Raw genomic sequence first — 20,619 nt, 5'->3', positions numbered from 1 at the left:
AACGCGGTCGAGCAGCAAAAATTCAATTTTTCCATCTGGAGCAGCAGCGCGTTTGCGGCGCGTCAGATGCTCGCGCTCGCGCCCGACGCGCTTCTTCAGCTGCTCAGACGCGCTGCGCCTGCTGCTCAAAACGCGCGTCAACCATTGACTTTGCATGTAAACTCGCTGCTTCTGTCGCGCCAGCTGCGGTGTGAACGCAGCATTAGTCATTCGTTGTGTTCGCCTGTCTGCTAAGCTCAAAACAACCGCGCCTGGCTTGACGGAGAAACCAGGAGAACAGCTGTGCATATTTATGACAGTGCACTTTTACTTTCGCCCTCTGGGGGGAGCCTCGCTGGTTGTATAGTGTACCTTTAACTTCTTCTATGACATCACAGACAATTTGTCTTAAAACTGGTATTTGTCCTTTATTTTATACATTATTTTAACTTGATCTCATTGAAGACTGGGGTCCTTATTATTGAGATCAGGTTGCTTCTGAAGAAGATCTATTTTTTTTTATCCAGAACTTTATTGAAAAGTTGCAAATTACAAAACATTGACAAAAAAAAAAAAAAAAAAAAAATCACAAGATATAGAACAGTATCTCCAAAATAAGTGTTCAATGATGGAGTGCAGTTAGAATTAAGATATAACATACTTTAACTTAAATAAATAACGGAAGAGATTTAAACACAAAAAAATAAATAAATAAAAAGGAAGATATATTACATTTCTCCAATTACTTCCTGAATTACGTTAACAGTGTGTATACATTTTTTATTGTTTATTCTTTGGATACAACTGAAGTAATTTTTTTAATCATTTTCAAACACAGGGAAGAAATGTCGACCTTTGGAAAATTAGGTTTTTGTGCATGTGGAATTTTGCATTTAGAATAATCAAGTTAACCAAGAGTTGCATTTTCCTATCATTATTAGTATGGTGTCTATCCTCTGATCTATCTATCCTCTGGTCGCACCTGCCGGTGTGACGTCACCAGCTACACCTGAATTTCTTCCTAGCTGGGCTCAGTAGTGGGCGTGGCCAGCGGCTTCCACTGAGCGCACCAGCGCCTTTCCAACACATCAGCGCGTTTCAGTCCTTCGTCTCTCCGTGTATTTCGTTTCTGCGCTCCGAACCGAAATGATCCATCTGAGGGCGACTAGTTACTGTCAATTTTCTACGATAATTTAAACCTTAAGAGGAAAAAAAGAGAAGGTTTTCATCTCAGGACAGGCTCGGAGGGAGCAGGGCACAGAGGGTTATTGGAGAGCGAGGTTGTTCGGATTATTACAGCTTAGGACAGCGGACACTATCCTTAGCAGAAGAGGACGGTGCTTTGACTTACTTTCATGCGCAGTTTATGTCCGGCATATTTAAAAAAAAAAAAAAAAATAGTTTTCCTCGCTTTTGTAGTGGAATATGATCCCCCTACGGATGCACGCACTTCTGAGCGCTTTGTGCAGACAGTAGCTGGTGAAACCACTAACCTGTAGGAGGATAACAAACTAAAACGCGATTTGTTTTTTGTTTTTTGTTTTTATTGGAAAAACCTATTTGAGTAACTCTGCGAGTCTAAAAGCTGCAGCAGGATGCATCGTTGAAACGATCTCGTTGTTGAAATCGGATCTGCTGCGCCTTCGGGGATGAGAGACAGGATGACCCTCAGCGGCGCTGCGCTGCTTCTTGTCCCGATGTGCTGCCTGATGTCCGGGACCTGCCTGTCAGCAACTCTTAGTGGACTTAGAGGTGAGTAAAGTCTAGAGCAAGTGAACTGTGACAATCGCAGGAGTATTTCTCTGTGCACTTCTCATTTGTGACATCTATCCAGCGCGCCAACAGAAGAGGGAACCACCTGGAACTTTATGGAGTCCCTGGGTTTTTTATTTATGTGCTTATTTATTCAACATGTTCCCTCTCTGATGTGAACAAAATAATGCATGACATACTTTGTTCCCTAACCTTTTGTGTTGATTTTGTATCCATCCTCTGCACCCCGGGTTTTACGCACGCCAAAGCGCAGAGCCAAGCGGCTGCCTCCAGTCTTTGTTGGAGGAGTTGATAAATGGAGGTTTTTGGCAAAGAAAGCAGGTGCCAGACTTGTTCTGCTTCAACCCCGACAACAAGTGAGCTGGCTGAGTGGAAAGAGACTCCGGGCTGCAACGCTGGTTGATCCAAACACGCGCTGGGCTTTGAATTTAAAGGACCAGTTCGGTCAAATGAGTTTTTCTGTATTTTAGAAATGTATTCTGGCTTTGCATGAAATGGCAAAGGTCAGTTTCTGCCGCTTTGTAAGCTGGTAGGGGATTTATTATTTTGCTCATGCTCAGCCAGTCATATAAATCTCTTTTATATTGCTTTGAGTATAGATGAATGGATAAGAAAAGCCCAACAAATTTAATCTTTGTGTTTGCGTAATCAACAGATGTGCAGGGCTTTTATTTTCTCCAAGAGGTCTGGTGAAAAAAACAGTAACAAAAAAAAGCCTTAGCCACAAGCTTGCGTCTATTTTGTGATCCTATTTTGGCATTTGATTAGGATTTTGCTTTCTTTGAACTCCAAACCCTCCAAAAATCTGTGTAAATCTTAATCTCTTATACTAAAGTTGATCCCTGACTGTTTAGTCCAACTTCTTTCTCTCTCCCCCATGTGATGGTGCTTACATCTCGGCACAGTAGGCAGAAAAAGATTTAGAGGCTGCGTCACTCTGTCCCTTGACCGTTAGTCTGTGCTCAGATCACCTGATGGCATTAAAGGGCTTTACTCCCTCTAGCTTTATTCTGCAGCAGCTACGTTTTTGCTCTCAAACTCTTTATAATTCCAACTGAAGTAATGCAGTGTTTCAAACTTTAGATACTGTTTTCAGCATGGTCGAACTACTGACTTATGAGTGCAGGATGCAACCACTGCAGCTTAAGGGAATGATGAGCAAGAGAAGGGCGGCACAGGAGTCCTCAGATTTGTGGTGTCTTTATGTTTGCAATAAGACAGTTTGAAATGAAGATATGCATTATCCGTTTGTTTGCATGCAACACCAACTAGTTGGAGTCTATTTTTTTTTCAAATGTTTCTAATTATTGGAAAAAGCTACCACTGACTCTCAGCAGGGGCATCCAGCAATCTTCTAGACTCATTTCATTGGTAAACAAGTCTCAAACCCCATTATTCTTCTCCACCTGCTCCACCCACGTTTTACCTTAAACTTGTTTAAAACTTCATGAAAGTAGCACCTCGCAAAAGTACGTCTACCATTTAAAGTGTTTACCTTTTATTATTATGATAGCCCAACACACTGTGGTGTATTCTTATAAAGTGATGGAAAATAAGTCAAGGTCTAAGATGACAGACTAAGAGAGTAATAAAGCAGACATGTTGCCTATTGTAACTCAATGGAGGGGAAACACTCATGCAGTTATACAGCAAATATGTTTAATTATTTTTGGAGCTATTTGACATGCAGAATGCTAGCATGAAGCATGGCGGTTGCAACATTATACTGTCGGGAATCTTCGTTTTAGGAACACAGAGAGATGGTCAAAGTGATGAGAAGATGCATGGAGGTAAATATGGGACAGATTGGGAGGAAACCCAATAAGAGACAGAGACCCACCATTCAGAAGGACAGCGCCTCATAAATGTGGTGGAGATCCACATTTTTTCAAGTTTTTGTTTGGCCCAGTTAAAGTGTAGTTCTTAATCTTACTGAGAATTTGTGGAAAGGCTTAATTACTATTCACAGATCCTCTCCATCTAATCTAACAGGGGTTTAGCTTTTTTTTGTTGCAAATGGGGTTCTGTTGAGGACTTAAACGCCACAGTTCCCCTCTAAGGTCAGGTACCACTCAGATTGAATGAGTGATGAAAATGTTTCAGCTTCTGAGCAAAAGCAGTGAGCATCTTGGGAAGGGAATGCTTACAAGGCTGTTTTTCCCTAAGTGGTATTACCGTTCATAAAAGCCTCTTACATAAGACACAGTAGTTGGTATACACAGTGAATCAGGTGATTTGTGTGAATGTATCCTGGGTAGAACAATATTTCAGGTAACATCCAGCTTCCAGTTGGTGTTCTTTTCTCAAATGCCAAAACATATTGAGTTTATTGTGAGGGTGTTGCCTTTCAGGTTGAAGACATGGCTGTTTAGACCCCCTACCCCACCCTCTCCAACCAGTCACACTGGTTTAACACCAGTTTTTAATGCTTCTCACATGAAACTCGTTACCAAACAGGAGGGATTGGAGGGTACTGTCGCCCACCCTTGTAGTGGCTAAATAGAAACTCTGATTTATTGTGAGAAAGACGGAAGTTGAGTCTTTAATTTCCCTTGCTGGTCAGAAAATATGTAGGTGTATAAGCATGCTCTTGAGGCCACCCAGGGTCCACCAATTGTACCACCTGAGTGGGCCTTCCAAACTATATTTAATCTGTGTTTGCAGTCGACAGAAGCTTAACAGAATCTCCATTCTTGCACCATGTCTCACCATAGTAACCACTAGATTCACGATTTATGACCGTCTTGCGACTTATGTTTTTAAGCTGACACTTATACTCGAATAGTGATGGTTCCTTTGTGGTAATACAGGAAGGACCATCTTTTTATCACACACTGCTGTTTCTATGCATGCCTGTTGTGGGAACGTAGACTTTCAGGGGTTATTTAACTGGGTCTAATCAGTACTTCTTGGGAGTTCCCATGCCAGGTGCACACTTAAAGTCAGAGGATGCCTCCAGTAATCCAGTTTCTGTGACACATTTTGCGACACTTATTAAACCATGATGGCCAGTAGAAGCATATCCAATGAAAATGTGATTAAAGTACCAAAGTAATTTCCCAGTAAATGTATGTGACACATTTTTGAAATAAAAAATACTAAGTCATTGAAGGTACAGTGTAAATTACAGTGAAAATTAATTATCCTACTTTTTTGTTTTTCTTTTTTAACTATATGTAGACTTTATCCTTTGTTGTCAGTTTTCCAGCTGTGAAACAATGACTAATTTACTTAAATTACATCTAAGCCTGACTGATATCCCCATCAATTAATATTAAAAGAACAATTGAATTTGATTCTATAGTATCAGGGTTCAAATTGAACAATTTCTAATATCTAATTCTTAATATTTACTGATTCAATTTAATTCGGATTCCTTGATGTCTGAGGTGAGGTTATTTGTTGCGAATTTGCTGTTATGTTAATCTGAACTAAAAGTATAGATTTAGGAAGAATTGTTTTTCAGTTTGACAATCACGTAAGGCATTACGGCTCTTACATTGTTTTCCTATTTGAATGGATGGTCTGCCTTACAATGCTCATCATACTTTCTTTGGATTTGACTATGATTTTTTTTTTAACCACCAATGCGCCTGTTAGAAAACACGTGGACCTTAACTGTTTATGTGTTTTGGTTAAAGCTGCATTGTCCTGTCCCCTTGGAGAATATAATGTGGTTATACAGAAAAAAAACAAAACAACAAAAAACGGCCTCCTCTTTCTCATCCCTCCATCCTATTGTCTGCCTCTCTAACCCTCTGTTCTATCCATCCTGGAAATGGAGCTGATAGGGTGTGGTGGAGTTAAGTGCTTCCAGGGGAATGGTGGAAGGCTTCAGCAAGATGCTTTTAGCGCTTCTTTTAGCTCTGCCTGATAAATCCTGCTCCTGACCACTTAGAGGTGCTAAATTCTAAAACTGGACTTAATATCTTTTATACACTTTATATACATTTCCTGGCCTTTTTAAGAATTCCAACACGTGCTTTCCTCTAGGGTTGGACATGCAACATAATCACATTTTTAAAATAAGCAATTTCCAAATCTAAAAATCTAAATCAATATTTGATAAAGTTAAATTTACGCAGAGAAGAACACCAACTTTCTCCATCCAACCTGTTAAGTGGTGGCAAAAAGCATATAGGTGGCTTTCAGATCCATGCATGCATGCAAGCCAGAAGCAAGCACCTTTTACTGCAAATAAGAAGTCCTGTAACAATGAGCTCTTGACAAGTTAGCATTCTGTGTCTTGCAGACAATTAAACCCCAAAGCCAAATATAAATGCTTGTGGTTAATGCAGAGGAAATAAGTCAAAATAATATTGCTATTCCAATTCTAGTAGTGCATTATTGTCCATTAAAATAATATGCCGTTTTTAATCTGAAAACACTTCCAGTTAGCCCTCTTTGACTTAATATGTCTATATAAAATCTGCTGCTATCAGTATCTTCCAAAATTACCTAATTAGTAAGCTAAGGAACCTAAAGACAAGTCAGGGATAAAGTTTTAAAGCAATATTCCAAGCTCCCAAAATCTCACAGAGCTATTTGCAATCCATTACCAGAAAACAGAATGATATACAGTTACAAGACATTAATCTAACACGACAGGCTGAGCTGTGAAAAACATCAATCAGAGAAGCAAGGCAAGGAAGTTTTATTTATATAGCACAATTCAGTTCAGACAAGTTAAAGTGTTTTACACAAATTAAATAGTAAAACAGAAGCAACCCATGATTACTCTGGAGGGACCATAGAGATCTGAAGTTCGGGTAGGAGAATCTGTTGAATGAACGTCTTCTTGCCTTCATCTCCAAGCAGAGAGCCATTGTTGACAAAAAGATGCAAAAGATTAAGGTGAAAGTTCATTTGATTGTCACTGTCCAGAAGGACTCCAACCTTACTAGATGACTAGGACTACAGTACAAATTAAAATATGTCATCCTGTCTCATAAATCCTTTATTGGCCTTTCCTCAAAGAAACTAAGCAAAGGTTGAACAATAATCTATCAACAGGTTTTACTCTTCAAAAAGACACTATTTTATATATGCCTGTAGTTGCAAATAAAATCTTTTATTTTGGACATTCGGAGAGAAAGAATGAGGCTTAGAGTATGAATCTGAAATTATCTCAGACACAAAGAAGAAAGGAAACAGACTGAATAAAGAGATGATCAGATGAGCTAAGTGCCTGCTGTCGCAGGACACCTACAGGAAATCCTCCTTCATGGCTCTTCGTGGTTGTTACCAAAGTTCATTCACTTCCCATACACTCTGACTCATAATGTTTTCTCTGTAAAGTCCAGACACTGTTTCTTATATACAGAAGTACTCTGGCTGGGCTCACAAGCATAGTTGGCCATGTATACTCTTTTGTTTGTCAATGGCGAGCCCACTGTGGCACTCCTCTGACTGAACGACTCAGAAATCAAAGGTCACACAAATGGGAACCATAGTCAAACAAATTTATGTTTTTGCAAGAAAGATGGCATGATCTTTGCCATTCTCTTCCGTCTCCTAAATTTGGGTTTATTTTTCCATTTCACCAAGTTCAGTCTTGGTGAATTTCTTCAAACTGCGTGACGGGTCGACGACATGCTTGATGGAATCCAGCATTGTCTTCAATCGTTCATTCATTCATTCCTTATCCCGCCCGCCTGGTTCTCACTCCCCCGTTCATGAAATATGCGTGCGTTGTTTCAAACGCTGCCTTTTTGGGTAGTTAAGTATTCAGGAATTGAGCAAAGATTGCATTTCTGTGAATTACTCTCAGAGTGAAGGCATTTATCAGGAACTCATTGGAATTCTCACCTGCTTTCCCTCCTCATTTCCCTTGGCTGTATGAAAATTCCATCTGATAGAAGGTGAGCTGAGACCAAATAAAATGCATGGAGAGTACTTTTTGCATTTAGATGAAGAAAACACACTTTAACTGCTGGTTACTTTAACTGCTGTTTTGTTTATACTGCAGACTACCACGTATTGCCATTTATTACTGATATTAGTATGGGTTAGAGTAAAATGGTCTTGAACTTAAAGTTAAAGAACAGAAAGCGGCAAGACAATTATTGATTCCTTTATAAATGTAGGGTTTTTGAAGTAATATTCTGAAAGCTAGGGTTGCCAGAAATAAGAAACAAGTGAGGTCAAATTCTATCAGAAGATACGTGACAGAAACTAATAGTTATCGATGAACAATAGGACAAAACTCAGCTCAATTAAGACAAAACAAACCAGACACACAAGGTCAAATGCACACCACGTTTGAGAAAAGGTCAGAGGGCACACCGTATCACTTTACTTATTCTGAGATGCTGCATCCATTTAGCATGTTAGCTATCTCATAGACAAGGAGACACACGTGCTCAGGTGCTATCAGAGGGAGATGATCCTCAGGGAGACGGCAGCTGTTTACTCAGACAGATTAAAGGTCCTGAATCAACAAAGGTCATCAGCTGATTGACCTGTCAATTTATCTGTCTGTCTCAGTGTGTTAGGGTATGTGTGTGGTCCTCCATGTTTTTTATACCTTGTAGGGACAATTTCCCAGAAATATGCTACATTTTTGGGGATTATAGGCCCTTATGAGGACCAAAGACTGGGCCCCATGAGGAGAAGCTCTCTTCTTGGAGTGGGGGTTGGGTCTAAGACTAACTGGCTGGTAGCATCTAGGGTTTGGTTTAGGGTAAGGCAATAGAAATGAATGCAAGAAGAATGGAAGTAAATTGAAAGTCCCCACAAGCATAGTGTGACACAACAATAAGTGTGTATGTGTTCAGGTAATTTTAATAATGAAAAACCATAGATGTGAGGGTGAGGGTGTGTGCCATGTATGCATTCAAAATACAACCTATTATGTTCTAATCGTTACATGTTGAAAAGATTTTTATAATAAATAAACATTACATTTAGGATGTAGCTTAATTCTGCGTTCACACCGGGCGCGTTCTGGGCGTCAAAGTGCCTGTTTTACAAGCAAAGTCTATGGGGGACTGCATTGAGGGGTAAAGCGCCGCGTCTGAGCATTGGTTGCTGCGCATTTTGAGCGTGCTGGCGTCCGAGCGTACAGGCATCGGAGCGTTCAACACTGGAGTTAAGTAAATTGAACTTTTGCGACTGGAGGCAGGAGCATCAACCAATCAGAAAAAACTGATCCAGGAGTTTTTTATGGGGAGACAGACACTACCTGCAAGCTGTGATTGCTTCTGCAGATATTCTGCATATAAAAGATAAATAAATATAAAGGGAGTTAAATTGCAAAGGTAAAAAAAAGCAGAGCTTAGATCATTATTGCTGCACTCAATTTTCTTTATTAACTATGGCAAAACAGTTTGTAAATACCCAAATTAACTAAAAATATTAAAAGCTGCAAATGAAAAATATTCAATTTTATATTCTGGTACCTGCAGTTTTTACCACAAACATTCAAAACATTTTATATTCACTCCCAGAAACCCCCCACAAGCTGCCGGCAGGAACGAGATCCTAGCAGGGATTTACAGTGGTGGTATGCTGCAGGTCTGGCGCTCAGAACAGGAACTTCATATTCTAGGATCATAATCCTGATCAACTGACTGCACAGATGGTGTTTGGAGGTGGACTTTCTTACTTAAAAATGCGTTAAAACAATTTTTCCAACTCATTAAGTAATTAAAGCCATGCTGCTGTCTAGGTGAAAGCTACAAAACAGAGTAGTTAAACAACCGAAGCGTCAAAGCAACTTGACCACAGTTTGAGCCAGCGTCAGACTAAGCGACCACATTTCTGCATTTGCGCGTATTTGACACCCGTAACGCCTTTGGTGTCAGCACAGCATAAGTCTTGATATCTCATTACGTGCATTGATTCTATTGGAAAGTAATGTAATATATTAAAATGGACATTATGCTGAGTTCCTTAGAGTAGATGCTGACTGAGTTAAGTAATAAAGACATTGTCTAGGGTTGGCTGATAGCCATCTGCTATTTAATGGCTTAGCTATATAACTTATTGCTACTCTGTACAAACAATAAATACTTAAAGGGTGACAGTCAAGATATGTGCAATTTGTAAGTGTTTTAAAAATATTACAACTAGCTTTACGTTGGGTGCTATCAATGCTAAGGGAAATATCAGAACATTGCTTCCTGTCATCAGCAAATAATGAGTATTTATTTAAAACCTAAAGTTCTTATGCGGCAGATTTTTTTTTACTTGGTAGAAAAAAAGAATTGCTTAAAGAACTACATACAAAATAAATGTGTATGTTGTATTTATATTTAGCTATTAGCTTCTGTTAATGCTAAGTTAGGACTTTGTTCAAAAGGTCCTAAGCAAGCAAGATACAAGCTATTTCCTCTCAGAGCCAAATAAGGAATCTGCACAGAGAGGTTTAAGTGTAAATTTAAAACTCCTTGAAGCTGGAGAAGCAATAATAGGCTATGTAATACTTATGCCACCTCAGTGGGTGGTAAGGTAATGCTGCCAAAGAAACTGGTAGACGAAAGTGGAAGGAAGCAGGGTGTAAATAATAGAGAGAGAAATGATGTGTCTGTGTTGACCGATGGGAGAGAAGCTAAATGTTCAACTTTAAAGTCCAAAGTGAATTAAATTAGCTTCTAAAACGGGGATTGTAAAGCTCAGCCGCTATTCTGAAGCCTGTTCTTGTTTATAGATCAGTGCATATGTGGTAAGGGTGGTGAGGTCTATACAGGGTCCAAAATTAACATTTGCCAAATGAGACTATATGTTTAATTCGGTGTATTAAGGCCAGAGCACCATTTGCCACAAGGCTATTTAATGTTTGGACCACAGTGGCGCTTCAGTCACGTCCCTTCAGCTTTTATTTTAGTAAATCTCTCCTCTGTCCATTTCTTCCTCTGCTGTCTGTTCCTCAGACGCCATAGACACACGTACAGAGAGCAAACCCCAACAACCCGTTATTTAAAAACTCAGCCGCCAGGCAAACAGTGGTGGTACATAGTTGGAGCAACTAAGCCTTCTAAAAGACAACATGCCAATGAGGAGGAGGGGTAGCAAGGATATACGGCCCAAAAGATGAAGGGAAAGTTTATTGAGAAAATGGCGCTATTCCGCAACACTCGATGATGCTAAGATAATATACTGCTCGGTGCGCAGCAAATATGCAGAAGAGAACAGACACAATTAATTTGTTGCTGGCTATCAATCTATGGAACTGGAGAGCATCCATGAACATAAATGGACTAAATGCAACATTTGCTGAATGTCCATGTCTTAGGCTCAATCGAAACAACCCAAGCCACTGTTAGTACGCTGGTGGCTATATTAATGCAAATACGCAAAGATGAAAATATTGTTTTGCTGTTTTTTTAATGAAATTGAATGAAATTGTAGATTATAACTTTATTTTATAAAACTACATTACTTTTCACTGTAGCTGTTTGCAACATAACATAATGCCTTTGTGAAGTATGTTCCTTACAAAATATCTGATTTTTTTCCGGACGATCAAAATATGCTTCCCCGGTAAATAATTTTATCTTCTGGTCCACCTGGCCGGTGAGTCAAAAAGTTGATTTCGTATGCTGGGTGTATACGGATTTGCACAGGCAAACATGCCGTTTTCTTAACTGTTTATCCAGATAAGGGTATCAAGTTTCGTTAGAAGAGGCGTCTGACTTATCTACACAGGTGTCAAATTAGTTCCATGGCTGCTTTATCTTGATGGGACCCCCTATTCAACCAAGGAATTATTCGTATGTGACCAAACATGGCTTTGTCTGGGAAGGGCCTCAGGTACAATGCATTAAAGAGACCTTACCTGCTTTTGAATCCTTTTTTAAAACTATGTAGAAAAAAACAATTGTTTTTATCCAAGATGCAAACAGTTTATACACATTATAAAAATGCCAAGGCTGGCTAACCTTTTGCCACCTAACCCAACAGGCCACCCAGTTCTCTTTATAATTTATGGTTATCTCCTGCCTTAACTACTGCAATATCCTCTTAAATAGCCTCCAAGTCTGTGCTGTGAATCTTCTTTAAATTATTGAGATTACGTCTGAAATTGAATCAACCCTCTATCTGCTAAGTTCTACTGGTTACCCATAGTGCCCCACTTCAAACCAGTCAGTACAATAGCCCACAAAGCGCCTAATATAATGGCCAGTCTATTGACAACTCTGTTTTCAACAGATTGATGCCTAGGGGTCTATACCATGCTCAACATAGTACAGAGATGCACTCTAGCTTTACAAAACATCACCTCTGACAGAACCTTACTAGTGGTCTTCTTTCTAAGTGGCTTATTGCTATTATTTAGGGTTTGTTTAGATTAAAATATTTGGCAAAGGCATCTAAACCTTTAATAAACTCTCAATCATGTTTCTGTATATTTTAAAGAATTTAGACCACATTTTACTGTTTAATCTTGATAACTCCTATACTGACCTTGGAATTCTTTAAAACACAGTTTTTGTATGTTTCAAAACCCATATATTTGTAAAAAAATATATGGGTTATATGATATAATATATAAGTATGAAAACTATAGTACAAAAACTTGGACTGAATAATTCCTCAATCAATGCTTTAAAACACATTTTCATATTTTTTGAAACTTTTTTTTTTTTAATCTCATGTTCCATAATTTTTGCTTTGCCACATCTCGTGTGCTGAATATCATTTGATCTATTCATTGGACTGATAATGAAATGAGTTGCTGAACCTGATAATTTTTTTGTGTGTTTTGATCTTGGTGTTTGACCTGTGTCAGCAGTAAGGCAAAGGAGGAGGAGGGTAGAAACTGAAGGAGAAATGCAAACTCGCTGTCCTCTACATTTCCTTGAACCTTTTCCTGCAGGAAATGCACATAAACAAGGACACATTTTATCAAACCATGCTTGTTTGCAACCCTTTGATTCCCTTTTTTCAAGTGGGACTTCATGAACAGCATTCCGTTGTCCCAGGGTCTGTGTCAAAAGAAGATTCAAAGGTGGGCATGTTAACCTCATCTCATCAACGCTGCAAGCAGTCAGCTTCCCCCCCCTGATTTTTGCCTGCTAGCATTTTTGTTTTGCCCTCAGTGACAGCTGAAAGCTGGAAAAAGCCACTGTGTGCAGACTACTGAGTGGAAATGTCTGTTTCAATTCAGTTTCATTCTCTCCTCATGACACTGGACTGGATCTGAATAACAAGCTATGCCACACAAGACCATAGCACCTTGCATAGGTTCAAACAAATTAAGTATCACAAGTATTCTTTAATCAAGTTGATTGTGGCTTATAAAAGCGTTTCTCAGTCTAAAGGTTATTTCTTCCTCGCAGGCCATTTTAAGGTATCCTTTAGCAAGATATTAAACCTTCCACTGCACCTAAACCTGTTATTTACTGCCTGGTTTCTTTGGATGTAAGCATCATCTAAGTTAAAAAAAATCTAATATTTTCAATTAGTCTTATAGACAGGTCTGAACCTTCTTGCACTGTAAAATGCAAAAAGGTGTAAGGTGCTTTTGAAAACAGCAGGGCAGAACTCGACTGTAATTGGCCAGAGCCGGCTGCTTGTGTGGGCTGCTTTCTCCTACAAGTTTGCATTGTTTACACTAAACGCTGCATTAGGGAAGTTGAAGGAAAGCTCAATAATCTTCTGTTTTCTGCAGCAAACATCTCACAAATCCAACTGCAAATAATCTGATTGCACTGCAGTCTCAGTCTAGAAATAGAAGATAGATGATTTGGAGCTGTCTTTTTTACAGAAGTATGAACTTCTGCAAAACATAGGAGAACATATGAGAAATAAAAACACCAATAGATGGTCCAGTAGGATGGATTTTATAGCAACTTCTAATTTAATTACCTTGCATATATTTTTCACCTTTTTCTTACATATTTTGACCAAATAGTCCAGCATTTGAATCCATGGATTAATGATTATAAGAGTAAAACTGGAAGGGCGATGAGAATATATAGTTTTTAAAGGTATAGTTCATTCAAAAGCATTTTTCTATCTTCTAATTCCCATTTTTGCTTGCTAAAAAGGTGTCATGTGTAAAATCGAGTTTTATTATTTCCACTAATATTTTAAAACAATGTCAAAACTATAATGGAGCTGATATTAAAAATTTTCTTTAGCATCTTACATTTATGTTCATCATAGTAAAAATTAGATTACCTTCCTGCGAATGTTTTGATTTTATAACTCACAAAATGAATAGCCATACCTTAGCTATGAGATTTTATATAGGCGGCCAACATATCAAATCAGTCATTTTTAATACAAACAAGTTAAAAGCTTTAATTGATAGAAAAAAAAAATGATTGTAACACTAACCATGATAACACTAGTGCTGAATAGATCAATAACAATATTAACATTATTTTGCTGAATACATTCCCTTTTTTACTGATCATTCTATCCCAGCATTTTTTTTTTTAGCTCTAGCCTAACAACCAATAAAATGTACTTCCCAGGTGATCACTGAGTGCCGCGAGAGTCTATTCAGTGGTCCGTAAATGTTATTGCTTTACAGAACTTGCATGCATGGCACTTTAATCGTCATTTTAAACCACATAAAGTCTCCAAAATACCTTTGTGATTGCAGTATTCTAGTCAATACTTTAATCAGCTGAAGTTTTAGTAGTAATTGAAATCCTTGGGCTGACGGCACTTTGTGTCTGAAAAACACTGCTGTAAAATCACCAAACCAAAGAACTTTGACATAGCAATGTCTTAAACTCACGGCACTCTCTACTATAGCTGCCTAGTTGAACAGCTTATATTCCTTCATGGAACAGAAAGGAATATAGTTGAATATAGATGTTAAGGTTAATGAGAACTCGTAGGGTTTAGATTAGGGCTTAAACATTTAATTGGATTAATCGTCAACTAATTTAGTAATCAATGAATCATTAACCTGAGTATAGAGAGTCTAAAACGTGCCTTTAGCCGACAGAGCAACCCCCTTAGAGCAGTAATTATGTCAAAATTGTAAAAAAAAATATGTAAACATTTAGAATTTAAGATAAATAAAAGCTTCTCGTCTGTCAATATGCTCATCCAGAACTCCTCAAGTGGAAAAGTTTTAGTTTCAACTGGTTAAATAATTTCAAAAATCTCCTATCAGGCACCTTTGGTTGTCCGATTATTCATCGATTAATTGAAAGAAATAATCGGTAGATAAATTGATTTGCTAAATGAATATCAAATCCAGCCCTATTTGACATGTCGTGCAATATTACATTATAACACAGCAAATCTAGGGTTAAAGTTCTTTTATTCTTTGCTTTTACAACATATAAAGATAGTGAGAATGAGAGGTAACATGAGATAAATGGTAAATATTTGTTCTATTTAATTAAAATAGACTTGCCTTCATAATACAAAGAGCTAAGGCATCATCTGTGCAACTAAAGTGTAAGAATTTGACACTCAGGTCCTTTTGACGCAGAAACAGAGAAGGTTGATTTTCAGGTTTAACAGGCCAGGGGTTACAAAAGTGACACTTGGTTCATCCGGTTTGCAGAGGAACTAGAAGCTGCTCTTACAGGATGTGTTGTTTATTTACACATTTCTGAAGATACGAAAGGAAATCTGCTCAGCCATACATACAGTGACTGTACAACGCATTGTTTTAAATTCGTGGCAGCAGCTCATATGGTGCACAGTATTCTAAGAAAACGGAATAGACGGATCTTTTGAATAAAATAATAAACCACCGTGGCCGCTGTGCGTCTGTGCGTGTCTGTAATTGTGTGCATTTAATGGACTCATATCCATTTCCTCTCTGTGAATTATGCCAGGTCTCCCTTTGGCAGGCAAGTAAATCAAAGCACCTCTCTTCACTCCTTCTCCCACACTTTTGTATGCATGTGTTTGTGTGTCTGTGTCTTGGCAGTCACAGTTGGCACACTAGTATGAGGCCCATTTCATCCTCTCTCACATACACACAAGCTTGCTCACTCAATGACAGCTTGACAGTAAGGGCTGCCCTGCTGCGCTCTCTGAGTTTATGGATTGATCGAATCTTCCACAACTGAAAGGTCCTGTGGTATTAGTTTACATCTGTGTGTATGTATAGCTCAAATTTCAAAGTCCATATCGTGTTTCTTTTTTCCCCGTTAATTTTCAGTCGTCCTGTCTTGTTTTGGTGCTCTTTTGGCGTATTGACCTTCTGTCTCATTTGTGTTTTCACATTAGGAAGCGTGCACTTGTGTTTTTGTGTATCAGGAAGACCATATGTGTGTGTGTGTGTGCACTAGGATCCTTAATGACAGGAAACAGGCTTAGGCAAACACAAAGGCAAGCTGTCAGCAATCCGTCTCGACTCAAACACAAACGCTCCCGGATAAACACCTCTAGGAAGGTGGGGACATAAATGGAAAGGTGTTCAGATGCAGTAATAGGTCGTATCAATCCCTTCATTTGCAACGTATAGAAAAATCTCATGAACCTACTGTTAAAGGACATCTAGTGTTATAGATGAAGCTATCACATATTGTAGTACTCCATTAAACGAACCATCAATTAAACAAGCACCTGGATGAACATGTTATATGAGGGATTCTCAATCAGACTTTTCTTTAACTCTTACCCCATGCATTGATCATTTGACATTTCCTGAATAAGATTTATTATCCAGTTTTGGTATAAGGATTTGTGATTCGGCATCTACTTGTGTTCTGATGGTGAATGTTAATTTTTAACCTTTTTTTTAAGGATCCAAAGTGTTTCTATTTGCACAGTTGTTAACTCCTGTTTACTGTACAGGATGCAGGCATGTGAGATAAATCAGAACTACTGAGCCAAATATTTTGATTCAAGGACTTTTTTGCTTTGAATTCAGTGAATTGTACCACTTTTATTTGTATGTTAAAATGTTTTTTCCATGCCTAATGGTGTTCACTAAAAAAGTTACCAACCCTCTGAGAGTTAGCAATCCTAATGGAACAAATGCATGGTAAATTGACATATAGCATAGTCTTTGGAAGGTTAAAGAAAAGGTTTATTAACTGATCTTCTTTGTACACATAATTCTAACTGGCACAAAAGTTCAACTTAGACAATGTAGATGGTCATATTGCAAGACACTGAATCAAGTTGAATTAGAACTAGACTAAAGTTTAGGAAAAATCTATGTATTTACAGTAGGATGCTGTAAAAACTAAGGACAGTGTTTGTTTTCATGAATGACTTTGTGTTCATGACCTTTGGGGCCTAAAAAACAGCCATACTCAATTGTTAAATTGACCTTAAACATATAAGAAACAGAGCATCATCTCTAAGTTAGTTGGGATTAGCGAAAACGTTTTGAAGTAAAGTTTGATTGAAGCGACGATAGTGTGGTTAATTTTCCCAAACAAATGGAAGTTGGTATTACAATAAATATAGCTTATTAAGATTACATTTGCTTGTTCTTCTGTGGACAAACTGCTCATTAAATCTTTGCCTCTCTTACCCCTATACCTCCCCCCTGAACCACCTCCCTCCTCCGTTCTCCTTATTGTGGTTTCTTTTAATTGGAGTCTGAGGTGGTAATTACAGGGAAGAAAGCAGGGAGGGAGTCTGGGTGAGGAGGAGAAGGAGAAGGTAGGAAGCAAAGGGGGAGGAGATGGAGAGAAGGAAATGTTTGCTTTGGATGAAAGATAAGAATGGGGACATCTTTTAAAGTAGGTCAGTGGTGAAGATTTAAAGTATATCATCAGCTTTATATGTTTAAAAAATAATTTTTGTTTAGATAAATAATCTGACTTTTTCCTAGAGTTTTAAGCCTTTTCTTTTAATTGTGCATCTGTACTGAATAGTCTGAGGATCCAAATAGTCTGAAAGAACACTCCTCTGCATATATGTGATGTCTCTGCAGCAAAATAGTTTAATGCTGTTTATTATGAAGGGAAAGAGAATATTATAGGGTTTTTTTTTTTTTACCAATTAAGCCATTTCTTTTTTTTCTTACAAAGAATTCTCACTCATACTCAACTTTAGATTCTACCTTTGGTTTGGGCTCTCTGTGCTGAGACACAGCATTTTCAGCTGGGAGTAACCTGTGTTAAATGAGGTACAGTAAACACCCGTCCTCTCCTGCTGTCTGGAATGCTCACACACATTCATGCCCAACATCGCTGCAAACCCACTGTGCTGTAAGGCTACATTAATGTTGATCCACATTATCATAATTGAGGTGTCTGTGGAGCCTGTTTGTGTATTTTGTGTGTGCGCGTCTGTGTGTCCATGGGGAATACAGATGCGCTGAGAGAGGGTCTTTAGTGCCAGACAGACACTGTACTTTCATCTTTTAGCTTAACATTACAATGAGAGACAGACCATGTGTGCTTTCGTGTGTCGTGAATCATAGGCCGGAAAGCCTTCTGAAAGCATTATCACTGATCTAGAAAGCATATCAACATTACAAAGCACTACATGGCCACACCGTAGATGTAGATGGTGCTTTCACACTAAGAACACATCAACTGAGCTTTTGTTTTGTTTATAATCATGATCAAAGCTCCAGTAAATTACAGACAACACACATCTTGTGTAGGTATAGACTAGAACTACACCTTTCAAGGTTTGAACTATCGAATACATTCACAATGACACATCTAGACACTAATCTAGATGGGATTTAAAAACTATAATTAAAGGTTTTGAATGACCTCACTCCTCAGAGTGTGCAGTCAGTCGGCATCATGACACCACAGCAGCCCCCGTCTTGGTGAATCTAATCAGATTAAGTGCTTTTATACAACCGGTCCCTCGTTCACAAGGAACAGAATGAAAATTACATCCCTGCAGTCCAGAGCTGATTAGTTAAATGCTGCCTGATGCAGAGGCTGCTTGGAGATACGAATGCATTGAAAGAAGACACAGAGGCAATAAGGTTTACAGAAGTGGTCTTTTCTCCTTGAATATTGGGATGACGTCATAATTAGGAGTCACTGAGCAATTTTAGGACTCATCCATAGCAAGCACTTCTGATTTTATCCCAAAGGAAAAGACAAAGAGCATCAACAGCCGACATCTGTAGGGATGTCGCGATCCCAGCCTGCATCTAGAATCTCGAGTATAATCAAGTGGATAGAAAAAACGCTTTTATCCACTTCTGATAAAAATGTTATCTGACCCATTGGTTAGAAATACATGATATTCTGTGCTTAAGTAAAATAATTTGATCAAGCCTTTTTTGTTATTTACCAATCTACATTAAAAAATAAAGTAATAAAGTATGCTATCAGCTATCGTATCAGGTCAATCAGTGTTGACATGCCTAGAGCTGCAATACCTGTATGGTATTGGAAAAGAAAATGGACATCCCTACATATGAGTGCTGTTTTAAAGACATATTTACCATGATGGTGCATCTATTGGCACGGTCGCCTGCAGCTCTGTTGATGATTGACTAGGCCCTTGTGGTGAAATTCCATCTTTTTTACTTCCATGCACCTCCTAGCATCTGGGCTGACAGAATTTATGCACCATGCACCAGGAAATTTTTGAATATGCGGACAGATCTGTGTGAAAAAACATGGCAATCGAGTAACAGCTCCCATTTGCGAATTCTAAAAAGAAATGGCTGTCGCTCTTGGACAGCACAGGGGCTTTGCAAAAGTTGTAAACAGCTGTATTTTTGTAGTGAGATTGGTAAGCTTGCTGTATGTGCTGTACATGCCACCCCTGGAGCCCGCCAGGGGTCCAGTATAAATTCTGCGGGTAAAATGAGTGGCGCCTCAGTTTCCATGCCGATTGTACGTGCATCAGCATACTGTAACCCCACCTTTAAAGCACCATGTTTGCTTGATCCTTCTTTCCATGCATGGATTCCCTCCATTTATTCCAACAATTCATGCAAAAAAAATATTTTTTTAATGGTAATTGGTTGCCCAAAATACATTCCTTTCCTTTGTCACCTAATTCCGTATCATTTGTGAAGAAAAAAATTTAATTTCCAAGCAGACTTGAATGCATGTTTGCTGCACTTTTCATTGGTTAAGCTGACTTGCAGCTCCTTCATGCTCCAGACGGCTCCAAACACAACATGACAGCAGCACACAGGATCAATGAAAAGCATTTCCTTTTTCTGGTATGTAGGTTGAGCAGGACCAGCTTCTCTACTTGAGTTTGTATGTTTTTGGTACGTTACAAAGAGGTTTTCCATTAACTTTTTACAGTTAGTGAAATTTGGCTTGTGAAATTAATAAAAAACCCACCTTAGGTCAACAATGGCAGACGATAGATTAAGTCACCAGGGCACAATCAGTGTTGAGTAAAGGAGGACGTATTCCCTAAATATGGTAGTTTCTGTGAAACATTTAGATCTATCTCACCAGAACTACAGAATTTTGCTGTTCTGAAAGTTTTTGTGAACTTGGTGTTGTCATATCACTGGGTAGTGGTCAACTATAGTCAGTTTTAAAGGCCCTTTCAGAAGCAAAGGGCTGTATGTTTATTTTTTTTATTTTGTTGTTGTATTATTCTTCTTCTTGTGGTACACATTTAAATGTGCACCGCTGCTTGTCGTGCCCTGTTTTGACAGGTCCAAATTTAGCTCAAATTTTTGTTTACTACTGGATTTGATTAGTCCGAGGAGCTACATACTTAATTTATAATACATTGTACAGTACATCGTTGTATACAGTTTGGAAAATAAACAACTTTAGTTTAATCAATATACATTTTGCAGAAGGTATTTATTGTTTGTAGTTTGTTTTTGAACCCCCCCACACACAAATAATACCTTGCCAGCCCTGTTTGCCTAGCTCCACCACTACTGAAAGACCCCCTTATTAGAGACCCAGTTGACCCCATTGCGTTTTTTTTTTATGCAAATGAACATTATCTCTCTTCATCTTCAAGCCTTCATCTTATCTTGTTTGTCTGCTTCAAAGGAAACTAGCATGAGTTGCTTGCATTCTCAAC

General features: G+C 38.5%; 1 protein-coding gene across 2 annotated transcripts in view; it reads left to right on the top strand.

Annotated features, from left to right (window-relative positions):
- Positions 1 to 1,051: 1,051 nt before the first annotated feature.
- Positions 1,052 to 20,619, top strand: part of LOC107098676 (semaphorin-4F-like) — a 67,158-nt gene continuing 47,590 nt past the window's right edge. Inside the window, exon 1 of one of the 2 annotated variants that reach the window (XM_015396461.1) lies at positions 1,052 to 1,731. In XM_015396461.1, coding sequence (XP_015251947.1) covers positions 1,629 to 1,731 — 103 coding nt within the window. In that variant the 5' untranslated portion in view covers positions 1,052 to 1,628. The remainder of the gene's footprint in view (positions 1,732 to 20,619) is intronic. The other variant, XM_015396460.1, reaches the window with a different exon arrangement.

The sequence above is a fragment of the Cyprinodon variegatus genome, unplaced genomic scaffold (genome assembly GCF_000732505.1).
Source record: "Cyprinodon variegatus isolate N-32 unplaced genomic scaffold, C_variegatus-1.0 Scaffold799, whole genome shotgun sequence".
Lineage (NCBI taxonomy): Eukaryota > Metazoa > Chordata > Actinopteri > Cyprinodontiformes > Cyprinodontidae > Cyprinodon > Cyprinodon variegatus.
The sequence above is the reverse complement of the archived record's forward strand: the minus strand, read 5'-3'. Positions and strand labels throughout refer to the sequence as shown.